This window comes from Pempheris klunzingeri, unplaced genomic scaffold, assembly GCF_042242105.1.
Source record: "Pempheris klunzingeri isolate RE-2024b unplaced genomic scaffold, fPemKlu1.hap1 Scaffold_840, whole genome shotgun sequence".
NCBI lineage: Eukaryota > Metazoa > Chordata > Actinopteri > Acropomatiformes > Pempheridae > Pempheris > Pempheris klunzingeri.
In genome coordinates, this window is record NW_027255315.1 from 1 (window position 1) to 18,999 (window position 18,999).

At 52.3% G+C, this 18,999-nt stretch overlaps 1 protein-coding gene across 1 annotated transcript; it reads right to left on the reverse strand.

Annotated features, from left to right (window-relative positions):
• Nucleotides 1-170: 170 nt before the first annotated feature.
• Nucleotides 171-18,406, reverse strand: LOC139225543 (Golgi apparatus protein 1-like; the record flags this gene model as incomplete). The annotated part of the gene is made up of 19 exons (XM_070856331.1): nt 18,080-18,406; nt 11,639-11,668; nt 11,178-11,264; nt 10,857-11,072; nt 8,721-8,924; nt 7,984-8,055; nt 7,713-7,899; nt 5,798-6,012; nt 3,576-3,697; nt 3,399-3,500; nt 3,167-3,320; nt 2,475-2,699; nt 2,254-2,316; nt 1,735-1,848; nt 1,570-1,658; nt 1,256-1,373; nt 955-1,047; nt 693-830; nt 171-294 (listed from the first exon to the last, which is right to left on the reverse strand). Coding segments are annotated over exons 1-19 (2,680 nt in total), but the record flags the coding sequence as incomplete, so codon positions are not given.
• Nucleotides 18,407-18,999: the final 593 nt, after the last annotated feature.

Consider the following 18,999-nt stretch of genomic DNA (forward strand, 5'->3'; position numbering starts at 1 on the left):
CACACACACAGAGACAGACACACAGACAGACACAGACACAGAGACAGAGACAGAGACAGAGACAGACACACACACCTTTCAGCAGCTGAACTGGGCAGCACAATGACATTGTGGGGACACAGCTGTGTGTGTACCTGTGTTCTGTGTGTGTTCTGTGTGTGTGTGTGTACCTGTGTTCTGGGTGATCTGTCTCTTGGTGATCATCTGTTTACATTTAGGATCCATCAGCTCGCTGTTCTTGTTCTGTTTCAGACACTGAAGAACGTTCTTCCCCTCCGACTCCGTACAGAACCGCTGAGAACACACACACAGCTGTCACACACAGGGACGACACACTGGTACACATCAGTGCTGGTCTACCCTGATCAGGTGACCCTACCCTGATCAGGTGACCCTACCCTGATCAGGTGACCCCTACCCTGATCAGGTGACCCTACCCTGATCAGGTGACCCCTACCCTGATCAGGTGACCCCTACCCTGATCATGTGACCCTACCCTGATCATGTGACCCTACCCTGATCAGGTGACCCCTACCCTGATCATGTGACCCCTACCCTGATCAGGTGACCCTACCCTGATCAGGTGACCCCTACCCTGATCATGTGACCCTACCCTGATCAGGTGACCCCTACCCTGATCAGGTGACCCTACCCTGATCAGGTGACCCCTACCCTGATCAGGTGACCCCTACCCTGATCATGTGCTTGCAGACTCTCATCAGCTGGTAGTCCATTTCAGGATCGACCATCTCGACCTCCTGCAGCTTGAAGATCTTCTGGTGGCAGCGCGGAGTCAGCTGACGCTTGTTCTCCTTCAGACACTCGATGACCTTCAGAGGGAAGCAGAGCGGACCGTTAGTCCCTCACCTGAGGACCCTAAAACACACCTGGGACCTCAGTCAGAGCTCGGGATGGGATGGGGGGGGTCATTGTTCAGTGTGTGTGTGTGCTCACCTGTGCGTTGCCAAAGGCCACGTTCTGACACAGTCTAATGATGTCCGGCTTACAGGAGTCGTACAGCTCCGGCTCCAGGCGGATGTCCTCCGACTGCACACGTCAGGGAGGAAAACAAGTTTTAAATCTGAGAGTCAGACTCTTAATGTGAAAGTCAGACTCTTAATGTGAAGGTGCTGGCTGGTCATTATTACTCCAGACGTGATGAATTGTGAACCTTTTGGCTTTCCATACCCTGTTGGTTCTGTCTGCGTGACCTTAAAGAACCTTTCCTTCTGTGGTGGACTGTCAGTGAACGTACCATCTCCACCTCCTCCACCCGCAGCTGTTTCCGACATTTGACGGACACTCGCTGCTCCTTGGCGTCCTGCAGCGTGTCGTTCCTCACAGTGGTGCTCAGGCAGATCACCACGTCCACCCTGAGGACACACAGGGCTCCGTCACGTGACTGCGTCACACACACACACACACACACACACACACACACACACACACACACACACACACACACACACACACACACACACACACACACACACACACACACACACACACACACACACACACACACACACACACACACACACACACACACACACACACACACACACTTACTTCTTCTTGATGTTGGGACACAGTTTGAGGACATCCTCCTTACAGGCCGTCTTAAACTTATAGGAGAACCGGAAGTCTTTGATCTGGATCTGTGGGGGGGGGCAGGTTATTGATGACAGTGAGCTGAACTCTGAATGAACTGATATCAGCTGATTTCTTGCTCACCAGCTGGAAGTGAGTCACTCCCACTGCACACTTCTCATTCATCTCCTTCTGGTGTTTGTTCTGGACCAAACACTCCATCAGGTCCCCGGTGTCGATCTGGTTATCAGCTACCTCCTGACACACACACACACACACACACACACACACACACACACACACACACACACAGAGGGACACAGACAGACAGACAGACAGACAGACAGACAGACAGACAGACAGACAGACGTTAGTAAAAATTCTCTTGGACACATTTTCTAGTAGGCTAAATCAGTTGATAAAGACAGTGAATTAAACACTGAAGATCAACATTTAACAACCAGATAAACAGCCACTGTGGGAGAAACAACACGGAGGATGATTTGTATCCCGTCACTGGACGCCGCCGTCACTACTGCAGCTCAACAGAACCAGCTCATCTGACAGGACAGAACTGTTCTGCTGAGAGTGACTGAGGTGTTCTGTCTGTGGTTATGGTCAGTTCACCCCCCACCCCCCCCAGTGCTGGCGGTGTGGACTTACGTGGCAGTGGGCCTGGATGACGGGATCACAGGCTCTCATCAGCAGCGCCTCGATCTGAATGTCCTGAGGACACATGAGACATGACGTGTTCAACACTAAACGATGCTGCGATCTGAGCAGTCAGACAGCAGAACATGTCCAGGTAGAACAGGGAGCTGAGAACAGCCTCTTCTTCCTGTGAAGCAGTTACAGTGGTGCATTATGGGTAGCGGCACAGTTACCTCCGACTCCAGCTCCGTCAGGTTTGCCACCACCTCCCTGCAGTCGAGGACCAGGTCCTCCAGGTGGTCCTGCAGACACTCCAGCTCCTGGCCGGCCTCCGTCTTCTCGCTGCACCACTTCCCCAGGTCGGTCATACATCGCCTCTGCAGCTCAGGGTCCAGCTTCACGTCCAGCGCCCTCTGGTGGAGGATCCTCTGCACCTCCACCTTACAGTCCCTGGAGAGCTGCGGGGGGGATCAGGACGAGTTACAGGAGCCCGAGGATGCCTTAAAGCGACACTCCACTCCTCCGAGCAGAGCTCCAGGAGCACGTGAGGTCACAGCGCCCTCACCAAACGGTCCGGACACAAACTGGCTGCTCATTTTAAACCAACGTCAGATCAGAGACCTCAGACTTCACATAAGATGCACTGAACCCCCCGATAACGTTAATAACTTCCCTGACTTTCTCTACCTGGAACAGACTGAATTCCAGTGACAGCTAATCGGCCTGGAGTTTATTTCGACCTTTTGTGATGCTGAAACTGGGCGTGTGGGTGCAGCATCACTTTAAGGACACCTGACACGAGTCACACCTGTGATTTGCTGCAGCTGATTGACCAGCGTAAAAGTGTTCTGACAGCGGACGTCTGAGCGTCTGGGGGGGCTCCTGGGGTGCACCGTGTCACGCTGGGTGTGATTTGGACACTCACCCTCCGGCCCTGCTCCACAGAGCGGTAGGCGTGGCGGTACAGGCAGGAGAAGATGGCGCCGGGCGGCATCATCTCGCTGGTCTCGTTCCAGCCGTGTGTGTGACAGAGTCGGGCGGCGTCGCCCTGACACTTCCTGTACAGGATGGGGTCCAACCTGGGCGCCAGCAAGGGATGGAAGCACTGGTTAGTCAAGAGGAGGAGGAGGAGGAGGAAGAGGAGCAGCAGGACTTACTTCCAGTCTCTGGCGATGAAGTACTGCAGCTCCAGCAGTCTGTGCTCACAGTCCTCCACCATCTTCTCTGTGTACAGATGCTCCATCAGACACGACAGGATCCTGCAGGAGCAGCAGGTTAGAGTTCAGACTGTTCACGTTATTCTGTCCATGCAGACAGACGGCGGGAGGACTCACATGGGGTCTCCGGTGCGGATGTGTTTGCAGGCGGTCTGGATGACGGACTCGCAGGCCTCGTTGAGCGCCCGGTCGATGCGGTAGTCGGCTCCGGGGTCGGCCTCCTGGATCAGAGTCTGGAGCTGAGGGGGCGGGGGGGGGGCAAGACCACATCAGCTCTGTCTCACTCCAGCCTCCCACACAGTTACATTTAAGACTGTCATACCAACGTCAAGGACAAAATACAGTCGTCCTCACAAACCAGTTTAATATCTAGAGGAACATCCCAAACCCGTTTATTGGAGTGAAAGCGATGCAGTGTGAGTGTGTGAGAGAGTTTGAGTGAGTGAGTGAGTGTGTGTGTGGTGTGAGTGTGAGAGAGAGTGAGAGTGAGAGTGAGAGTGTGAGTGTGTGAGAGTGAGAGAGTGAGAGAGAGTGAGTGTGAGAGTGAGTGAGTGAGTGTGAGAGAGAGAGAGTGAGAGTGTGAGTGTGTGAGAGTGAGAGAGTGAGAGAGAGTGAGTGTGAGAGAGTGAGAGAGAGTGAATGTGAGTGTGAGAGTGAGTGTGAGAGTGAGTGAGTGTGAGTGAGTGTGAGTGTGTGAGAGTGAGTGAGTGAGTGAGTGTGAGAGTGTGAGTGTGTGAGAGTGAGAGAGTGAGAGAGTGAGTGAGTGAGTGTGAGTGAGTGTGAGTGAGTGTGTGTGTGTGTGTGTGTGTGTGAGTGAGTGTGAGAGTGTGTGAGAGAGTGTGAGAGAGTGTGAGTGAGAGAGTGTGAGTGAGAGAGTGTGAGTGAGAGTACGTGTGTGTGAGTGAGTGAGTGAGTGTGAGTGTGAGTGAGAGTACGTGTGTGTGAGTGAGTGAGAGTGTGAGTGAGTGAGAGTGAGAGAGTGAGTGAGTGAGTGAGTGAGAGAGTGAGAGTGTGAGTGAGTGTGAGAGTGTGTGAGAGAGTGTGAGAGAGTGTGAGTGAGAGAGTGAGTGAGAGAGAGTGTGAGAGAGTGAGAGTGTGAGAGAGTGAGTGAGTGAGTGAGTGAGTGTGAGTGAGAGTACGTGTGTGTGAGTGAGTGAGTGAGTGTGAGTGTGAGAGAGTGAGTGAGTGAGAGTGTGAGTGAGAGTACGTGTGTGAGTGAGTGAGTGAGTGTGAGTGAGAGTACGTGTGTGTGAGTGAGTGTGAGTGAGAGTGTGAGTGAGTGAGAGTGTGAGAGAGTGAGTGAGTGTGAGAGAGTGTGAGTGAGTGAGAGTGTGAGTGTGAGAGAGTGTGAGTGAGTGAGAGTGTGAGTGAGTGAGAGTGTGAGAGTGAGAGTGTGAGTGAGTGAGAGTGTGAGTGAGTGTGAGTGTGAGTGAGTGGTGTGAGTGAGAGTGAGTGTGAGTGTGAGTGAGTGAGTGTGTGAGTGTGAGAGTACGTGTGTGTGTGTGAGTGAGTGTGAGTGTGAGTGTGTGAGTGATGTGTGAGTGTGAGTGTGAGTGAGGTGTGAGTGTGGTGTGTGGAGTGAGTGTGGTGAGAGTGTGAGGAGTGTGTGAGTGTGAGTGAGTGTGTGAGTGAGAGTGTGTGTGGAGTGTGAGTGGTGAGTGTGTGGAGTGTGTGAGGTGAGTGAGGTGAGTGAGTGAGTGAGTGAGAGTGTGTGAGTGAGTGTGAGTGGTGAGTGTGTGTGGGTGTGAGTGTGAGTGAGTGAGTGAGTGAGTGAGTGAGTGAGTGAGTGTGAGTGTGAGTGTGTGAGGTGAGTGTGGGTGTGAGTGGTGTGTGTGAGTGGTGTGGTGTGTGTGAGTGAGTGTGTGAGAGTGTGTGAGTGTGAGTGGTGAGGTGTGTGAGTGTGGGTGGTGAGTGTGTGTGAGGTGTGAGTGAGTGTGTGAGAGTGAGTGTGTGTGAGTGAGTGTGGTGTGTGAGAGTGAGTGTGAGGAGTGTGAGAGTGTGTGTGAGAGAGTGTGATGAGAATCTCCCGCTCAGACTGACTCTTAACAGCTAAACAAAGTTCTGCAGAGGAACAGTTAAAGTGATGGAGGAAGTTAACCCAGGGACAGCTAGCCAGCCAGCTAACCAGCCAGCCAACCAGCTAGCCAGGGGACACAGTTTTGTGGTTGGACAGAAGCTTCACTAAATCTCAGTTCCTATGAGCAAAGTGAAGACAGCAGCTGTCAGTGTTTTAGGACGTTTGGTCCAAATGTGAAGTTCAGACATGATGTAGGACTCTTTGATACCTTTGATCGGTTCATTGATTATGGCTCCCTCTGACCCCCGACCCCGGGACTCACCGCCCTCTGACAGTTGGGGTCGATGGCGCCCATGTCCCCGCGGCCGACCCTCATCAGGCAGTGCAGCGTGCGTCCTTTGCGGTGCAGCCCGGAGCAGTGGCCCTCGATCTCACTGCGACAGTGCAGCACGATCTCCGGACTGAGGGAGAAGTCCTCCATCAGCATCCGCCTGTAGTCCATCATCTCACCCTGACACTCACCGCTGACCACACGGCCTGACAGACAGACAGACAGACAGAGTTCAGAGCAGCAGAGTCTAAAACCTTTATTTCTCTCTGGCTTCATGTCGGAGGATCAGGACGCCGTCAGTTCGGCTCTTTTGTTTCCTGTTGGAGTCTGAACTGAGCCGAGCGACGGGCAGACGGCCGCTGGTGTTAAAGACCACTGACGGCCACTAGTGTGTGTGTGTGTGTGTGTGTGTGAGGCAGTGTGTGTGTGTGTGTGAGGCAGTGTGTGTGTGGCAGTGTGTGTGTGTGTGTGTGTGTGTGAGGCAGTGTGTGTGTGTGTGAGGCAGTGTGTGTGTGGCAGTGTGTGTGTGTGTGTGTGGCGGTGTGTGTGTGCGAGAGGCAGTGTGTGTGAGGCAGTGTGTGTGTGTGTGTAGCAGTGTGTGTGAGGCAGTGTGTGTGTGGCAGTGTGTGTGTGTAGCAGTGTGTGTGAGGCAGTGTGTGTGTGTGGCAGTGTGTGTGTGTGTGAGGCAGTGTGTGGGTGTGTGTGAGGCAGTGTGTGGGTGTGTGTGTGGGTGTGTGTGTGAGGCAGTGTGTGGGTGTGTGTGTGTGAGGCAGTGTGTGTGTGTAGCAGTGTGTGTGTGTGTGGGTGTGGGTGTGTGTGTGTAGCAGTGTGTGTGTGAGGCAGTGTGTGTGTGTGTGTGTGTGTGTGGGTGTGTGTGTGTGTAGCAGTGTGTGTGCGAGAGGCAGTGTGTGTGTGCGAGAGGCAGTGTGTGTGTGTGTGTAGCAGTGTGTGTGCGAGAGGCAGTGTGTGTGCGAGAGGCAGTGTGTGTGTGTAGCAGTGTGTGTGTGTGTGTGTAGCAGTGTGTGTGTGTGTGTGTGGCAGTGTGTGTGTGGCAGTGTGTGTGTAGCAGTGTGTGTGTAGCAGTGTGTGGCAGTGTGTGTGAGGCAGTGTGTGTGAGGCAGTGTGTGTGTAGCAGTGTGTGTGTGTGTGGCAGTGTGTGTGTGTGGCAGTGTGTGTGTGTGAGGCAGTGTGTGTGAGGCAGTGTGTGTGTGTGTGGGTGTGGGTGTGTGTGCGTGTAGCAGTGTGTGTGTGTGTGTGTGTGAGAGGCAGTGTGTGGGTGTGTGTGGGTGTGTGTGTGAGGCAGTGTGTGGGTGTGTGTGTGAGGCAGTGTGTGGGTGTGTAGCAGTGTGTGTGTGTGTGTGTGTGGGTGTGTGTGTGTGTGTGTGTGAGGCAGTGTGTGTGTGTGTGTGTGTGTGGGTGTGTGTGTGTGTAGCAGTGTGTGTGCGAGAGGCAGTGTGTGTGTGCGAGAGGCAGTGTGTGCGAGAGGCAGTGTGTGTGTGTGTAGCAGTGTGTGTGTGGCAGTGTGTGTGCGAGAGGCAGTGTGTGTGTGTGTAGCAGTGTGTGTGTGGCAGTGTGTGTGTGGCAGTGTGTGTGTAGCAGTGTGTGTGTAGCAGTGTGTGTGTAGCAGTGTGTGTGAGGCAGTGTGTGTGTAGCAGTGTGTGTGTGTGTGGCAGTGTGTGTGTAGCAGTGTGTGTGTAGCAGTGTGTGTGTGTGAGGCAGTGTGTGTGTGGCAGTGTGTGTGTGTGGCAGTGTGTGTGTGTGTGTGTGTGTGTGTGTGTGTGGCAGTGTGTGTGTAGCAGTGTGTGTGTAGCAGTGTGTGTGTAGCAGTGTGTGTGTGTGTGAGGCAGTGTGTACACTCTGTGTCCTACAATCCCCCAGCGGGGGGGGGGGGGGGGGGGCTGCTCACCTCTGTGGACGGCCGACTCGAGGCAGAGCAGCAGGTAGGACAGCCGAGCCTCGCGGGCGCGGGGCATGTTGGCGTCGGCGCTGCAGTGGTACTTCCTCAGGTCGGACTTGCAGGCTTTGGCCAGCGAGTAGCTCACCTTGTAGTCCTGAGCGATGAGCTTCTGCCTGGTGGTCAACGCCTCGCGGCACTGAGGACACACGGACGACGTCAGGCTCGCAGTGCGCTAAGGGGCAGCTAAGCTATTAGCGCTGGGGGAGGAGAAAGGACTCACCCGCTCAGTCATGGCCTCCTCAAACTTGTGGTTGAAGAGACATTTGTAAACTCGTCCCTCTCCGGCCAGAGTCTGAAAAGATCCACACAGTCGGTCAGCGGCACAAACTGGTCCTCGGGGGGGGGCTCTTCCCTAAAGTTACACACCTTAACTACACCTAAAGGAACAGGCCTTCACTGTGAAGCCTGCAGAGTGAAACAAGCACTGGACAACGATGAACTGATCCCCGTGATCAGGAAACGGAGGAGCACTATTGAACACCTGTGCCCAGTCGGGGGGGTGAGGCCCGTCTGCATCACTACAGAGGATCACAACCAGGAGATCCTGCACAGCTTGGGAGAGTACTGGCTTCTGATTGGTCAGTCACAGCGTCTGACTGTTACTATGGACGCAGCTCTCATAGCAGTCAATACCTCGTGTCACATTATTGATCGGTGTCATAAGCAGGATCATTCACATCATCAAATCCTCTAAAGAATTGCTGCTGTTAAGATGAAGTGTTGCCATGGAGATGTTCGTCACTTTGATCTGAAACTTGGACACCACGATGAACTAAAGCTGGAAACACACGTCTCTAAGTGTAGTCGCCTGATCAATAAACAGAAACATCAAACAGGAAGATAACAGAAGCTTTTCAGGAAAAGAAACAATAACTAATCAAATCATCAATCACTAATCAATAAATCGGCTCCAGAAAGGACTTTCTGTGGAAACAAGATGGCCGACTGAACGCTCACGGTTTCACAGAAGCGCTCCCTGTCGTCGCGGCAGGCGAAGTACAGGTAGCGGTCCAGGTGGAAGTCGTCGGAGGAGAGCTCGGCGACTCTCATGATGGCCTTCTTACAGTCGTCCTTGATGGGGTGCGCCCCCGGCTGCTCCTCGGCCTCCCGCACCAGACCCTTCTCCAGACAGGCGATGACCTCGCCCTGAGAGTGGACGTCCTGCAGGAGGTGAGACAGGCTCAGTGTGTGTGTGCTAGTGTGTCAGTGTGTCAGTGTGTAGTGGAGGTCTATAGTGTGTGTGTGTGTGTGTGCTAGTTAGTCAGTGTGTTAGTGTGTAGTGAAGGTCTATAGTGTGTGTGTGCTAGTTAGTCAGTGTGTTAGTGTGTAGTGAAGGTCTATAGTGTGTGTGTGTGTGTGTGTGTTAGTTAGTCAGTGTGTCAGTGTGTAGTGGAGGTCTATAGTGTGTGTGTGCTAGTTAGTCAGTGTGTCAGTGTGTAGTGGAGGTCTATAGTGTGTGTGTGCTAGTTAGTCAGTGTGTTAGTGTGTAGTGAAGGTCTATAGTGTGTGTGTGCTAGTTAGTCAGTGTGTTAGTGTGTAGTGAAGGTCTATAGTGTGTGTGTGCTAGTTAGTCAGTGTGTCAGTGTGTAGTGAAGGTCTATAGTGTGTGTGTGCTAGTTAGTCAGTGTGTCAGTGTGTAGTGGAGGTCTATAGTGTGTGTGTGCTAGTTAGTCAGTGTGTCAGTGTGTAGTGAAGGTCTATAGTGTGTGTGTGTGTGTGTGTGTGTTAGTTAGTCAGTGTGTCAGTGTGTAGTGGAGGTCTATAGTGTGTGTGTGTGTGTTAGTTAGTCAGTGTGTCAGTGTGTAGTGGAGGTCTATAGTGTGTGTGTGTGTGCTAGTTAGTCAGTGTGTTAGTGTGTAGTGAAGGTCTATAGTGTGTGTGTGTGTTAGTGTGTAGTGGAGGTCTATAGTGTGTGTGTGTGTGTTAGTTAATCAGTGTGTTAGTGTGTAGTGGAGGTCTATAGTGTGTGTGTGTGTTAGTTAGTCAGTGTGTCAGTGTGTAGTGGAGGTCTATAGTGTGTGTGTGTTAGTTAGTCAGTGTGTCAGTGTGTAGTGGAGGTCTATAGTGTGTGTGTGTTAGTTAGTCAGTGTGTTAGTGTGTAGTGGAGGTCTATAGTGTGTGTGTGTGTTAGTTAGTCAGTGTGTCAGTGTGTAGTGGAGGTCTATAGTGTGTGTGTGTTAGTTAGTCAGTGTGTTAGTGTGTAGTGGAGGTCTATAGTGTGTGTGTGTGTTAGTTAGTCAGTGTGTCAGTGTGTAGTGGAGGTCTATAGTGTGTGTGTGTGTGTGTGAGTGTGTGCTAGTTAGTCAGTGTGTTAGTGTGTAGTGGAGGTCTATAGTGTGTGTGTGTGTTAGTTAGTCAGTGTGTCAGTGTGTAGTGGAGGTCTATAGTGTGTGTGTGTGTGTGTGTGTGTGTGTGTGTGCTAGTTAGTCAGTGTGTCAGTGTGTAGTGGAGGTCTATAGTGTGTGTGTGTGTTAGTTAGTCAGTGTGTTAGTGTGTAGTGGAGGTCTATAGTGTGTGTGTGTTAGTTAGTCAGTGTGTCAGTGTGTAGTGGAGGTCTATAGTGTGTGTGTGTGCTAGTTAGTCAGTGTGTCAGTGTGTAGTGGAGGTCTATAGTGTGTGTGTGTGTGTGTGTGTGTGTGTGTGTGCTAGTTAGTCAGTGTGTTAGTGTGTAGTGGAGGTCTATAGTGTGTGTGTGTGTGTGTGTGCTAGTTAGTCAGTGTGTAGTGGAGGTCTATAGTGTGTGTGTGTGTGCTAGTTAGTCAGTGTGTCAGTGTGTAGTGGAGGTCTATAGTGTGTGTGTGCTAGTTAGTCAGTGTGTCAGTGTGTAGTGGAGGTCTATAGTGTGTGTGTGTGTGTGCTAGTTAGTCAGTGTGTCAGTGTGTAGTGGAGGTCTATAGTGTGTGTGTGCTAGTTAGTCAGTGTGTTAGTGTGTAGTGGAGGTCTATAGTGTGTGAGTTAGTGTGTAGTGGAGGTCTATAGTGTGTGTGTGTTAGTGTGTAGTGGAGGTCTATGGAGGCCACAGTGAGGACAATAAGCAGAAACACCGATGGAGGCTCTGGGGAAATCTCCACCTCCCCGGTCACATGGTCTCACCTTCTCTCCTGTGCTGATGCTGCCGCAGTGCAGAGCGTTGATGTCTTCGCGGCACTTATCCATGAAGCCGCAGATGAGCCGGTAGTTGCTGAAGATGATGGTGGTCATCTTGGTGATGTACTGGCTGCACTGGTAGTCGCTGATGTTGCTGCGGTGATCCACCAGGCAGGACACCAGGTAGCCCTTCCCCAGCTCCTCCGCCGCACATTCTTTAATCTGAACACACAGACGGCGGCACATCAGAGTCACATCAGTCTGAACAAAGTCCCTGAGCACAGAAGACTAAACAGCTCATTCTTTATGATCAGCTAATGGACCGACCTCAGAGATGGTGCTCTTGCAGACCTCCACGGCCACAGACTCAAACTTGGGGTCGGTGGTCAGATTCAGCTTGTAGTTCCACAGCAGCTGGAGGAGAGAAGACACAACATCTGGATTCACACCTGCAGGCCGTTATGTCAGCGATGATTCAAACTCTGCTTACACAACTGGTTTAGACTTCTCAAACTGGTGAGAGCTCAGGAAGGAGACAGTAAGTGGGCCTTGAGTCAGAGAAAGAGCCACAACATTTTAAGCTAATGTGTTGTGAGTGAAAAGCTAACAGCTAACAAGCTTGTTTATCACGTGGTCGAAAGCTCCTCAGAAAGCGAGTAAGAGGACATTGAGCTGGTACCAAACTCAGGGCTCCATAACACAGCGTCTCTGCTGCTCTGGCTTCAGCGCTACATGGTGCATGCTGGGAAAGGCGTTTCAGAGGAGACACGTGGCGTGAAGACACTTACGTGGTTACATTCAGCGGCGATCTCAGTTTCCTGAAAGAGAAGAAGAAGAAGAAGAAGAGAGGAGGCGTTAGAGAGGAAACTGGGAGGTCAGTGAACAAGTACAGCTCTGAGGTGATCCAGCACTTCTACCACCTACCAGGTGGACACAGAGGACCCAGGGGGAGAAACACCAGAGTTCACCTTTAAGGGATGCAGATCTCAGTAGGACACACCTTCAGCAGTGACCACCGCCTAAGACCAGCTCCTACACCCCCACCCCACTCCCCCCACACGGTGGACAAACCACGAGCCGGCATCGGCCCGTCTGAGTGTGTTATATTCCTAGTGAATTTACACTGAGATGTCACAACGCTCCTCAGACACAGTAAATGTGACGTCATATGGGGCAGGTGGGGGTGGAGGGGGTCAGTCTGTCTGTCTGCAGGACACCAAGCTCCCCTCTGCCCGCCCCCCATGGGTTAAAGACATCCAGCGCAGACAGAGATACCTGGAGGCCTCGTCTCTCTGCTCAGAGGGAAAAAGGACTTATTGGGTGTAATGCCACAAGTGACCACTGGGGAAGCTGGAGCGAGTTCCCATAGAAACTAATAAATGCTGAAAAGACGGCATCTCATTAAGGTGTGTGTCCGCACGCAAAGCTAATATTCACCTCGACAGATTACCTTTATTTATTCATGTTCCTCTGGTGAGTAAACACACTGACGGGGAGCCGGAGCTGCAGGTGCCACTTGGAGCTACAGTCTGGAGCTACAGTCTGGTGCCACAGTCTGGTGCCACAGTCTGGTGCCACAGTCTGGTGCCACAGTCTGGTGCCACAGTCTGGTGCCACAGTCTGGAGCTACAGTCTGGTGCCACAGTCTGGTGCCACAGTCTGGTGCCACAGTCTGGTGCCACAGTCTGGAGCTACAGTCTGGAGCTACAGTCTGGAGCCACAGTCTGGAGCTACAGTCTGGTGCTACAGTCGGAGCTACAGTCTGGTGCTACAGTCGGAGCTACAGTCGGAGCTACAGTCTGGTGCTACAGTCGGAGCCACAGTCTGGAGCTACAGTCTGGTGCTACAGTCGGAGCCACAGTCTGGTGCTACAGTCGGAGCTACAGTCTGGTGCTACAGTCTGGTGCTACAGTCTGGTGCTACAGTCTGGTGCTACAGTCTGGTGCTACAGTCGGTGCTACAGTCGGAGCTACAGTCTGGTGCTACAGTCGGAGCTACAGTCTGGTGCTACAGTCTGGTGCTACAGTCGGAGCTACAGTCTGGTGCTACAGTCGGTGCTACAGTCGGAGCTACAGTCTGGTGCTACAGTCGGAGCTACAGTCTGGTGCTACAGTCGGAGCCACAGTCGGAGCCACAGTCTGGTGCTACAGTCGGAGCTACAGTCTGGTGCTACAGTCGGAGCCACAGTCTGGAGCTACAGTCTGGTGCTACAGTCGGAGCTACAGTCTGGTGCTACAGTTGGAGCTACAGTCTGGTGCTACAGTCGGAGCTACAGTCTGGTGCTACAGTCTGGTGCTACAGTCTGGTGCTACAGTCTGGTGCTACAGTCTGGTGCTACAGTCGGAGCTACAGTCTGGTGCTACAGTCTGGTGCTACAGTCGGAGCTACAGTCTGGTGCTACAGTCGGAGCTACAGTCTGGTGCTACAGTCTGGAGCTACAGTCGGTGCTACAGTCGGAGCTACAGTCTGGTGCTACAGTCTGATGCTACAGTCGGAGCTACAGTCTGGTGCTACAGTCGGAGCTACAGTCGGTGCTACAGTCGGAGCTACAGTCTGATGCTACAGTCTGGTGCTACAGTCGGAGCTACAGTCGGAGCTACAGTCTGGTGCTACAGTCTGATGCTACAGTCTGATGCTACAGTCTGATGCTACAGTCGGAGCTACAGTCTGGTGCTACAGTCGGAGCTACAGTCTGGTGCTACAGTCGGTGCTACAGTCTGGTGCTACAGTCGGTGCTACAGTCTGGTGCTACAGTCGGAGCTACAGTCTGGTGCTACAGTCTGGTGCTACAGTCTGATGCTACAGTCGGAGCTACAGTCTGGTGCTACAGTCGGTGCTACAGTCTGGAGCTACAGTCAGTGCTAACTGGCTTGACACTGGAATCAGACCTGTTTAACAGGTCTGATTCCAGTGGGATCACTGAGCTCCTTCGGAGCCGATGGTCCTGCTCTACTTAACGCTTCAAACCCCCCCTGAACTGTCTCTGCGCTACGTTAAAAAGCAGGAAGTCAGACACAGGAACAGGAAGAGAATCCACTCTGTTTTCAAAATAAAAGTCCACATGCAGACTGTCAGTGGTTTATTCAAGCAGCACATCAATATTATTCTCTAATGGGGGGGGGCACCAGGCCAGACGTCAGCCGCTCAGAGGTTCATCTGGGATGTGGAGAAACACTTTGGTTGGAAACTCATCGGTCGCTTCCAGCTGTTTTCTGGCTGGAGACTCAAACAGTCAGACTGGAAACAGTTCAAGATGCTGACATTTCATCAGACTGTGAAATCACACAGACACACACACACACACACACACACACAGACACACAGACACACAGACAGAGACAGACACACAGACAGACACACACACACACACACACACAGACACACACACACACAGACAGAGACAGACACACAGACAGACACACACACACACACACACAGACAGACACACAGAGAGACACACACACACACACACACACACACACACACACACCCCCCTTATCTGGAGGTTTTTGTCACTGATAAGTTTTACTTCAGCTTCCTGTTTGCTCTGCTGGCTCTTATCTTTAATCAGAAACACCTTGATGATGCTTTGCCCCTAAAAACAGGCTCAGCAGGTCTGGACGGTCTGTAATCCTCCACAGACTGGGGGGGGGGGGTCTGACTGATGAGCGCTCGCCACTTCAGGACGCCGCGGGCTGAAACAGGTTTGTTTCTCCGGTTCTTTAGATACAGAGAACGTTTTAAAGTGTATTTGCTGCCAAGTTTACTGACACAGTTTGACTAATGGTCTAACACCAGGACCAGGTCTCAGAGGGGTTCTGGGTCTCAGTCTGGGGTCCAGTCCTGATGACCACTCTGGGTTCAGACAGACACAGAGCGAAGCCTCCAGAGCCGCCCCCCCTCCCGGACTCTGAGGACCACGTAGTCAAAACCGCACACACAAAAATGCTGCAGGGCTAAAACAGGCTCCCGGTCCTCCAATCAGAGCGCAGCCTGGACGACCACACGCCACGACCCACAACCTCCACAACCTCCACAACCTCCAGGCGTCAGTGGGCGAGAAAACAGCCACACAGAACCGGGGGGGGGGGGGGACACAGCGTATGAGGAGCAGAAGAATAAAACTGGACGACTATTATTCTGTTTTTACCAACATGTTCATCATCACTGCTGGTTTTACCTTTGTGTTCTTTAAGATCACTACATGTACTGTGGAAGGAGTACTGCAGTACTACTACTGCAGTACTGTGGGAGGAGGACTACTGCAGTACTGTGGGAGGAGGACTACTGCAGTAGTAGTACTGTAGTAGTAGTACTGTAGTAGTACTGCAGTAGTAGTACTGTAGTAGTACTACTGTAGTAGTACTGTAGTAGTACTGCAGGCAGTGGAAACGTCTCAGGCGTGTTGATAAAGATCAGAAACCTGAAACTGTTCAGGTGAAACTCAGCCGTCAGTTCAGGTAAACGTCTGAGGAGGAGGAGGAGGAGGAAGAGGAGGAGGAGGAGGAGGAGGACGAGGAGGACGAGGACGAGGACGAGGAGGAAGAGGAGGACGAGGACGAGGACGAGGACGAGGAGGAAGAGGAGGAGGAGGACGAGGAGGACGAGGAGGAGGACGAGGAGGAAGAGGAGGACGAGGGGGACGAGGACGAGGAGGAAGAGGAGGACGAGGACGAGGACGAGGACGAGGAGGACGAGGAGGACGAGGAGGAGGAGCAGGAGGACAGTCACCTTCATCACTGACGCTCCAAACGTTACAGGATCAGACTCCAAAGTGAAGTTGGTTATTTCTGCTCCCTCCAACACTGAAGGTCTAACTAGTGACTCCACCAGTCTAACTAGTGACTCCACCAGTCTAACTAGTGACTCCACCAGTCTAACTAGTGACTCCACCAGTCTAACTAGTGACTCCACCAGTCTAACTAGTGACTCCACCAGCAGCCTGCTGACTGATTCAACCATTCAGAGACAAAAACTACGTCCACACATTCTCTCAAACCTCGTTCAGCGTTTCTTTACAATCCACCTGCTGCAGGTAAGCGAGGACTTCGGGGTGAGATGGGATCCGGTCTGAGCAGATCCCGGTGTCTAAACGACCCTCTGGTTTAACCACAAACAGCGGGTACGTCGCTCTGCAAACACACCAGACTACATTCACTAAAACGGGACTTTAAATGGTCGTTGCTGTCTGGATCAGTCAGTTACTGTGTGACTTTGGTGTTTAAGGGTTAAGTCAGATCTAAAGTGATTACAGAGATATCTTCACTTGGTTCCTGGTGTACCAGTGGCTTCCCAGCAGCAGGTGAGTTTGTGTGTCTTAGTTATTAGTCATCACTGAGTCACAATGAGAAACTCCTCCTGGCTTATCGGGAGTTAAACTGATTTTCAGGTCACTAAGTTGTATTTGTGACTGTTTAGGCTCATTGGAGGTCAGATCTGAATTAACCCTTTAAAAGCAGAATTACACAATAACACTAAGGCAGCAGCTCTAAAATCCCTGTTTTAGTGAATGTAGTCTGGTGTGTGTGCTGTTTGTGGTTAAACCAAAAGGATCTTCCAGGTCTCTCTCTGTAGGGATCCTTTCCATGATGCTGTCACACACTTAGAATAACACTCTGAGCCTGTCAGTGGATCAAACAAGCTCTTTTAGTGGACCTACTGTGATCAGGTGCAGTTGTCCCAAAGGATCACGTTGCAGCCATTGCAGCCCGTTTGGTGGCTGCTGGCTGAGGTGATCTACTGGACCAGTTCCAACACTTTTACTACCTACCAGTCCTTCAGACACCAGGATGTGGACAGAGAGGATCGTGGGTAGAAACGGGAGAGTGACCCTTTAGCCACAGGCTGTCTTGTGATTCAGATAATGAGCACAGCCCCCGCCTGTCTCAGCTGAGGCCTCTCAGTCTGACACTTAATGAGCTTAAAGAAGTGAGCGAGCAGTCGGTCCAGGGTTGATCGGTCAGAACGCCATCCGGCGACCCCACCGGCAGGCCGGGGAGCGGTGACCCCCGGCCTCAGGACCAGGACACACAAAATGCCCCCCCCTTGCCTCACCATGAGGCAGCAGAACTACCAGACCTGTAGACAATCAGGCTCCATGACAGACCGGCAGGAAACCATTATGGTGCCTTCACTGACCCTGATTTTCACCATAACACTTCTTTTTAAAAACTCACAAAAGTAAAACAGTCTTGTAATGACCACCAGTGACGGTCAACATTTCAATGAGTGCCCTATAAAGGGTTAACCTGGTTTAACCTGGTTTAACCCGGGTTAACAGCACGCTGACAGGTGTTATAAACGGACTAAATCCTGAACCACCACCTGGTTTTGGGTTTTCAGTCACTTTAACTGTATTTTCCAGGCAGAGCTGTTTAAACCCACTAAAACACTCACATGGCAGACCGAGTGGACATCACCCCCCCGGGGGGGTCCAGGGCCTCTGCACACTAACCCGGTTTAAACGGTCCGCAGTCGGTCACCGTGATAAACAAAGCGAGTCGGGCTAACGGGGTTAGCTTAGCTTAGCCTAGCTGCCCTCATGTTAGCTCACCTGGTTAAAAAGGCGAAAAGCTGTCTAACACCTGGTGGTGGGAACACCTGGGGGGCCGGGGGTGTGCCAACATGTTGTGGCCAGCTTTACAGTTAGCCGCTAGCTGACGTCAGTTAGTCCAGATGTGCGGCTTCCGTTAAAAATCTGCCACTCTATCATGTTCCAACTCATCGTGAGCCCGTTGACGCCAAACTGAGGTAAACTTCATGTTCGTTTGCAATAACAACGGCTTCTGTTAAATTCGGCTCACATAAGCTCCTCAGGGCGGCTTTTATTTCAGTGTTAGAAGGTTGTTTTTCTGCTCGTGGACGTTCCGCGGCAGCAGCTCGGTGTGTTTGGGAGAGACGTCAGAGTCCAGAAATATGAGGCGACACGCTTCACAAACTTGCCAACCGTAAAGAAGACGAGCGCCATTCGTGTCACTGCGTTATGCCGAACCGCAGAGAGGCCCCTAGACTCTACGGGGGGGTGTTCAGCCTTCGTCTGCAGCGGGTGTCATGTTGGAGGGGATACCATCGGCGGTAAATAACCGAATCTGTGACCGACGTTTAGCGTGACGTTCTTTCGCTGAGTGCTAGCGGCAGGCTAGCCGTAGCAGCTAACGCTAGCTGGCTGGTTCAGCAGGCACACCCTGCTCCTTCCCCAGCGGCCACAGCACCCTGCCCCGCTGTCTTACCTCCTTCTTGTCCTGGAGACACTCCAGCACCGCCAGGTTGTTGTTCCAGGAATGTTTGGGGCAGAGCCGGGTCAGGTCCTCCCTGCACACCGCCTCCTCAGCCAACTTCCAGCCGGCAGAGCGCCTCCGAGGCAGCGAGGCCCCGGCGCCCGGGTTCCTCTCAGCGGCGCCCGGGTTCCCAGCCGCCGGCCCCGGCCCTCCGGCGGGGTTCTGCGGGTTTTCAGCTTTCGCGGCGAGTTTGGCGCCGACGTTGTTTTGTCCTCGAATCGGCTGCACGGAGAAGAAGCAGAGCAGCAGCAGCAGAGGAACACGTCTACAGTCCGCCATCTTTACTGCCTGCCGCCGCCTTCACGGGCCGCCGGAAATATGGACACTGCCAGGAAAGATGCACACGGGTTCTTTCCTCCCAGGGTGGCCTTCAGGGCCGCTCATGAATAATCAATGAGCTCGCCCGGGTCATCCTATCACACAGTCACCATGGAAACGTCTTAAAAAGCGTCCTATGAGCTGTGGACACGTGACACCTTGTCAGGTACTCTGCTTTGAGAAAATAAAGTGGAAGAGTTTTATTACTAGTTTACTAGTTTAGCCAAGAGATTCCCACGTGTTCGATGATAAATTAAATCCAAAAATGTGATGAGAATCATTTAACGATGCAGCAGAACGAACAGAACAAAGACCGACAGGAGGATCATGGGAAATAAAGATGAAAGCAGCTTCACAGGTTTTTCACCTGATTAAAACACCTGAGTCTCCAGAACAAATCTCCAGATCTTTGAGATGACCTCTGACCTCCTGCCCCCCCCCACAGACACATTTCAGATGTGTTCTGTGGGTTAAGACACTTTAGCGCAGTAGAAAGCTCTGAGCAGGAGGATCAGGAAGCAGGAGGATCAGGAAGCAGGAGGATCAGGAAGGAG